The following is a 7,640-nucleotide window of genomic DNA, read 5'->3' as shown; positions in this document are numbered from 1 at the left end:
TCCTTTTGTGTTTCCTTTGGTGTCTGTGTCAGCTTCCACTGTGACACCAGCAGACAGCCAATAATTGCGTTCAGATGGCAACTCACCTCTGCTGTCATGAAGTCCTCTGTGGTGTTCAGCTGCAGGACAGTGTGAGCCCGTTTCCATGTTGTCAATCTGTAAGGCGATCAAAACTGAAATTTTCTGGCAGGATGAACTGTGACATCTTTACGCTTCTGACGCCATGTCTAATAGGTATTCTCAGGGAGGCATTAATCACATAGATTACATTGATGAGCTGTGGACAATATACTGTTTACATTTTCATATGTGACAGAAAGTACAGCAAATCAATTACAGTGGTCTTTTCTGAGTTCAAAGGCACCCAATCTCTACCTTTGTGGTGAAGGAACATAGTAATATTTACAATATTGACAATGAAATCAAAGGACAACATGCTAAACAAATGACTATAATATACAAATAAGAAATTAACTCATGAGGGCAAATAAAGAATTTATTAAAAACGGAATGAACAAATAAAAAATCAGTCCATACCAGAATATTACAGCGCAATAACAAATACACCAATTCAACACTTCCTCATTCTCCAGGAATAGATGGAATATTTCAAAGGACGCCAGTCTTCAGGTGATAAATCAGCAGGTGCGCCTGTGTATATCCACTTAGGGAGTCATAAATCAAAGAAAGAGACTCATACATGTTTTGGACAACTAGAGGGTCAACAATTTTTTGAGTGAACTGTCCCTTTCAGACAAACGAACAGCTTGTCTTCAATGTGATGCTTCATGTGACTTCAAACCAGATCCACACTGTTGGCAGGTTAAAGGCCAACGGATCATGAGGATTTTGAAGTTTTCTTGTTGAGAGGAACTCTTGCCACACCATTGTCAGGTGGAAGGCTTTTCTTCTCTGTGGTTTATCATGTGGTCTGTAAGGTTTCCTTGTTGCTTTAAATCCTTTCCACACCAAGGGTATATACATTTTTTATAATGTTAAGTTTTATCTCCACTGTGGATTCTCATGTGGACTTTAAGGTATCCTTTTTTAGTGAATATTCTACCACAATGGTGGCAGATGAAGCTCTCTTCTATGTGAATTCTCATATGGACATTGAGGTTTCCTTGTTGGCTGAAACTCTTTCCACACTGTTGACAGATGTAAGGCTTCTCTCCAGTGTGGATTCTCATGTGGTATTTGAGGCCTCCTTTTCGAACAAAACTATTTCCACACAGTTTGCAGGTGTAAGGTTTCTCTCCGGTGTGAACTCTCGTGTGTCTGTTAAGGACTGCTATTTGACCGAAACTTATTCCACATTGAGAGCAGGTGTAAGGTTTTTCTCCTGTGTGAATTCTCATGTGCCTTTTAAGGACTCCTATTTGAGTAAAACATATGCCACACTGGTCGCAAGTGTAAGGTTTCTCTCCGGTGTGAATCCTCATGTGTCTGTTAAGGGTTCCTTTCATAATGAATCTTCTTCCACATTGTTTGCAGGTGTAAGGCTTTTCTCCAGTGTGAATTCTCATGTGGATTTGAAGGTTTGGTTTTTTAGTGAAACTCTTTCCACATTGTTGGCAGATGAAATTATTTCCAGATTCTGTCTTTTGAGCTCTTCTTTGTGAAGGTGTATTTTTAGTCTGTGAGCAACTAAACAATTTTTCTTTAGTGTAATCAAGTTTGTCATACTGTACTTTATCTTCCATTTCATTTAGTTCTTCACTTTTCTCTTTCAGCAGCATCATGTCTAAAGCAAAAAGACACCAATACAAGTTAAAAAAATACTTTCTGCCAACAACATGTATGTAAGATGCTACTGAAAGAGGTGTTGCCTGTAATTCACCAAAATATTTTTCTGACTGGCAGTTATCAAACCCCTAAGGATCAAGTTGAACTTGCACGATAACATGCATCCTCACTACGACACACCCATTACGGCATTGGTCCTGCCTTTTGTTTACACAGGATCCAATGGCATTACGAGTTTTACGAGTTTCCCCCAAGTTTTATTTATTTTTTCTTGAAAATTGTATTTGAATGTGCGCAACTATAGTTGCCAGTGGGCAAATATGTTGTATGCACCACTTCAATCTCTTGATCTTCAATCTCCCTCCTCTTGAATGAGACGAGAGCATTTGGCATCTAACCACTGATCTATAAGAGAGAACTGGATAGCTCATGAAGTCATAAAAGTGAAGCCACCGCGCCGCCATATTAGTATTCCCTAGTATTCCCAAACATTCTATTGAATGAATAGGAAATTATACGATTTTATTGAGAAGACATCACATAACAAGTCAGTGTTTCTGTATCTTAAGTCTCACTGTACATTTTCACAATGCAAACGTCATAAGCATGTAAACAGTTATTTGTTTAATGTTGGGAATTCCCTCTGTTTATTAAAAATGTACATTCATAGAGCCTACATTACAGTCGTACATCAGATAAAAATAAACATCGGATGTTCAACATATGCTACAAAAGACAAAGTGCTCATTTAGAAATCTGAATGAAGATGTATGATTTGTATACATAAACAGTGAATAACTATATTAAGGTCTATGTAATTTTGTATTTATTCGTATATTCGTAGGCTAACTGAATGTTTCAACAATACTTGCATTAACAGTAATCATTTTGAAGCAGGTAATAATTTGTTCGTTAAATTAATAATTATTTCAACATATTCATAACATTTTACTCACATGGAAACGGTAATGTTACTAGTAAATCATTACAGAACTTGCTGATCTGAAGAGTCTGAAATAGATGTTGCTCAATCAGGAACATTAAAAATATACACCATATCTCAGAGAATATACAGCTGACTACTTAAGGTACGGACTTAAATACATGAAGCTTTATTTCAAAGATTTGAATTTCAATACAACGGGCAATATAGAAACATAGGCTTGTAATGTATTATTTATTGTATAATCGAATCAATTTCAGATACTAATACCATATATGTGACCATGGACCACAAAACCAGTCATAGGGTTAAATTTTCAATCATACGAAAGCTCAATAAATAAGCTTTCTATTGATATATAGTTTGTTAGGATAGGACAATATTTGGCCGAGATACATCTTTTTGAAAATCTGGGATCTGAGGGTGCAAAAAAATCTAAATACTGAGAAAATCTTCAAATTAAGTTCTTAACAATGCATATTACTAATCAAAAATTACATATGGATATATTTATAGTAGGAATTTTACAAAATATCTTCATGAAACATGATCTTTAATTAATTTCCTAATGATTTTTGGCATAAAAGAAAAATCAACAATTTTGACCCATACAATGTATTTTTGGCTATTGCTACAAATATACCCCGGCGACTTAAGACTGGTTTTGTAGTCCAGGGTCACATATATGGTTATGTTTATTATTTCCTTCATAATTAGGTAAATAAAGAAATATATTTTGTGTTGGATCAGTTACCCCTTTCAAATCGGGTGATTTAAGGTCAATGATTTGCATACGAATCAATGAGTGCGTTTACATGGACCCTCTTAATGCAATTATAATGAGATTTTGGCAATATTGCGATTAAACTTTTCGTCATGTTAACGCAATACTTCGATTATAATAATGCGATTAAGCTCATGTGATCACTTGCATTGCAAACATCTTAAAATACGCTGACTTTTTTGCACGTAAAGGTAAGAGTAATTGCTATTATTCGTAACTGTAAAGGATTTACGTATATTTGCGTGCCCTCACAAACAATACCAACAAGTTGATGTGCTTTTTTTTTATTTTAAAAAAATGGAATGGGCTCTCTTGTTCAGGGAAAGGAATCTTTAGGCAACCGTGAGGCACATGCGTAGGCCTTTTATGTGCGCTTGATTGCGGATTTGTGGAACTCCTAAAAAAAAATGTGCTGAAGACAGTGTTGCCAGATTGGGCTTCTTCTTTTGATCGGCTTGGACCGGAGAATAACGCGTTGGGCGGGTAGACAAAATTTGGGCTGCTATAAAAAAAATAAAATCAGCCCAATCCGCTGCTTTTTTCTTCACTTTGCAGTAATATAATGTGTAGTGCAGTCATCAACTCATTTTTGCTTAACACAACCCTTACTGGTTTAGTTTAACAGAGACCTGTCAATCAATTTACGTCTTTTACGTTAGTGAGATGCAGGGGCGCTGCTCGCAATTTTGGGCCCTATGACAAAATATGAGGTTGGGCCCCCCCTACCACACAAAAGCAGATCTCTGGGGGCCCTTAAAAGGCGTGGGCCCTTAGAATTGTCCTAACTTACCCCCCCTTAGCGCCCCTGGTGAGATGTGATTACTTGTGAGAGACAAGGTTTTTTTTGGCGCTATAACAGGCAAGATTTTGAATATGCAGCTTATTCATTTATTCATTTGAAGTAATTGCGATGGCAAAGTGGCCTAAATATAAGTTACACAATAAAAAGTCTAAGTGGATTACATGTGGTGAGAGATGAATAGAAGACTTCTAAATATAATTGTAACTGAAATAAGAAAACGTGGGTGTGTGCATGAACGTAAATGCCAGCTACATTGTTTCTCATCACTTTATTGTGCACTTTTTGCACAGAAATTAGCATATTTTTACTGTGGACATTGAAAATTATGCATGTGTTTTTCCAAGGTAATCGGTTAATTTCCACTTTGAAACGAAAACATTTTATGCATATTTTCGGACTGTTTTGATCCATATTCCTGTGAAATTGATTTATCTTTATTTTATTTTGTCATTATTCTTTCTTTAAAGAGATAAAAATGGTCCTTATTAACCTTGACATGGCAATAAAATTCTAATTATTTTGGCAGTTAAAATTTGGGCTGGTTTTTGTTGAAGTGGGCGGGTTTTGGTGAGCTTTTGGGCTGGAAATCGTCAACCCGATCTGGCAACACTGGCTGAAGGCGCGGCTACTGTTGCCCGTCGGGCTCGGGCTGGAATGCAGGGCTTGTTTTAAGTTTGTGTCTATTTTTTTCATTCGTGTCAGTTTTAAATATAATTTAGAAGGCCGTTTTAAATAAAATTTAAATTATAGGCTACTTCTGTTAAATGTGGTGTGTAGGCTACCAGAGCTGCTTTTCTTTAAAAAAAAAAAAGACACAATTTCTTCATCAAGTAACTTTTACATCACGAATATCGATTATTTCGTAGCACCCCCACATATTGGACTAGCCCCCCGTTAGAGAAAATATTCTCGCGAGGTCAAAACACTATGTAGCAGCTGTGAATCAAATAAACGTATTATAAATTATGTCGTTTCTTTATTCTTACACTGAATGTTTGCTGCTTCAATCCAGATGAGTTTTGAAAAGTATTTTCCGCGACTGAAAAAGGCACGTGATGAGGATGAGGACCATCCTGAACCGGAGGTATCAGTCTGAAACAGAGCTAAGACCGACCAGTGTAATTAGTTATGTTATTGTTTACAATATTTTCAACTAGTGCTGCTCAAGCAGAAAGACAAGGTCAGGGAGAGAAAGAAATAGATTTGTTAGGCACTGAAGAAAGAGTAGGAGAGGAGGACAGCATCCAACATTATTAACAGTTATTTATAATTATTAACCTTTAGGAATTAGGAAATCGTCTGTAAATTAGAAACGACGACAGCGAAGAAGGCGAAACACTTTTAGGGAGCTCAGGAAACTGGACTGAAACTGCGCGATATGAACATAATGCAATTCATTGACGGACAATAGGAATAATAGGAATAATGGAAATTCCATGTAAACCGGAGTGAAGAACTTTGCTCTTGACATGTAAACATCATAATGCGATTAAGTCCTTAGTCTGATTATTGGAAATAATCGCATTATTCGTGCCCATGTAAACGTAGTCAATGGCGCTCTCTGCCGGTAGGGAATAGTACGATTGGGAATCAAACATTTCTGGTGGCTTCACTGCCTAACGGCTGTTTAGAACGCAATGAGCGATCCAGTCATTATATAGATCAGTGCATCTAACTCAAAATAAGTGCTTTCAACACTGCTTAACAAAAAAAAAAAAATGCTAAAACCAGCCTAAGCTGGTTGGCTGGTCTTAGCTGGTTTAAGCTGGAAGTAGATGGTTTTAGCTGGTCTCCCAGCCTGAGGTCAGGATGGATTTATCTGGTTTTTAAGAGTTTAAGAGTTTGTTCACTTTAAATTTGAGTGTGTGTTTTTATTTGTTGAAGACCTCACATGTGTGCTGCTACATGTGTTCAGGAGAAGAAACACTCAACCTAAATCAAATTCTGTTGATACATTTACTACTGAGTTTGATAAAAGATATGAAAGTCATAACAGATTTTTCCCATGTTTCACAAGGGGTGTCTTTGATTTTAACTGTTCATCTCAATCAGTTTGATTTAAATGATCTATTATGCAGTAAGTTAGTTAAACTCAATGGTTATTTGCTCTCTAAAGTTGTTTTTAAAATTAATTAAGCATGTCAAGAAAAATGTTGATTGAAGTTGGTTGCTCATATTTCACAGCTCAATAACATTTTTATTTAATAAAATTAAGTTTTTCATTTTTTTCTTTCAATTAACAAGAAGATATTTATGTAAGATATTTAATAGTATACTACTTTATACAGTACTTCTGCATTATTTGTTCCCTAACTTAGACATTTGTTATTATGTCATTACACACACACTAAACAATCTTCTAAGGTTCACTTGAAGGAAGAGTTATAGTTTGTGTGGTCATGTGATCTCAACATGTCTGTCTACATGAGGCGACCCGTTTCATGTCAAATTAAACCACTTTAAAGACGACTCTCACGTAACATTCTTCAATAATACCATTCATTTCTGTAGATTTGGACATTTTAATAAGGAAATGGGTGAGTTCAGCTTTGAGAATGAAAACCAACCTGTTTGTTCCTCAGTATCTTCATGTTTGACTCTGAATGTTTCTTCAATCTTCATGTCTTCACTCTCCTCTTTAATAAATGCCATCTTGATAATAGTGTCACAAAGATCTCAATTGCTTCACCAGGAGTGTTTCCTGTGTGTTTGGACACTTTGTCCTGTTGAAGAAGAGAAAATTTACCAAATAAGTAAATAAATAAATGCAAACTAAATCTCTGGGTGCATCTCGAGCAGCTCCCTATTTCAGCAGTCAGTGCCCTAGTAAAGGAGTCAGTCACCCAAATTAACAAAATGATATAGAAAAATCATATTTGTATTAAGATTTATATTTTGGTATTTGCTGATTTGGAGATTATGTTTATCATGAAACATTTGCAGCTGGTTTGTAATAGTTGTCGTTGAACATGTTTGTGTTTGTTTCTCTGCATTTCCAGTGTTTTGAGCAGCAGATGTCGTCAGTGTTCGGTGATTCGAGCGATTCAAAACACTGAATCATTTTGTGATGCAATTGATTCAGTTGACTCGTGTTTCGAAAAGATCTGTTTCTCCATCACTACTTGCCAGTGACTGAATTTTTATGATAAACTGATGATATCGGGAGTGAATACAAACGCACATTTTCTGTTGCTCGTGCAGATGTGCTTTACTCACACAAAACCGCCTTCATTAATGTCAGTATTAAGTATTTATGAGCTGTTTATTTAAATACTTTAAACGATTAAAAGCGCATACCTTTCTGCAGCCGAATCAAACACACAGGAGCGCGTAGCCTTATGACGTCATGTCGCCAAAACAAAATA

At 36.1% G+C, this 7,640-nt stretch overlaps 1 protein-coding gene across 1 annotated transcript; it reads right to left on the bottom strand.

The window, feature by feature from the left end:
• Positions 1-482: 482 nt before the first annotated feature.
• On the bottom strand, positions 483-6,992 carry LOC141334058 (uncharacterized). Its single transcript, XM_073839211.1, has 2 exons — positions 6,843-6,992; positions 483-1,744 (listed from the first exon to the last, which is right to left on the bottom strand). Exons 1-2 carry the CDS (start codon positions 6,925-6,927, stop codon positions 996-998), a joined length of 834 nt encoding a protein of 277 aa, XP_073695312.1. The 5' UTR covers positions 6,928-6,992; the 3' UTR covers positions 483-995.
• Between the last annotated feature and the right edge of the window lie 648 nt (positions 6,993-7,640).

Source organism: Garra rufa, chromosome 4, assembly GCF_049309525.1.
Source record: "Garra rufa chromosome 4, GarRuf1.0, whole genome shotgun sequence".
In the NCBI taxonomy this organism is placed as follows: Eukaryota; Metazoa; Chordata; class Actinopteri; order Cypriniformes; family Cyprinidae; genus Garra; species Garra rufa.
Note: the sequence above shows the minus strand (reverse complement) of the source record. Positions and strands in the feature narration are given on the sequence as shown.

Excerpts from the sequence above, each read along its gene's own strand:
- LOC141334058 (XM_073839211.1), bottom strand. The coding sequence starts at position 6,927 with ATGGCATTTATTAAAGAGGAGAGTGAAGACATGAAGATTGAAGAAACA. Across the intron at positions 1,745-6,842 it reads AGATACTGAGGAACAAACAG|ACATGATGCTGCTGAAAGAG; the intron begins GTTGGTTTTCAT and ends TTTTTGCTTTAG.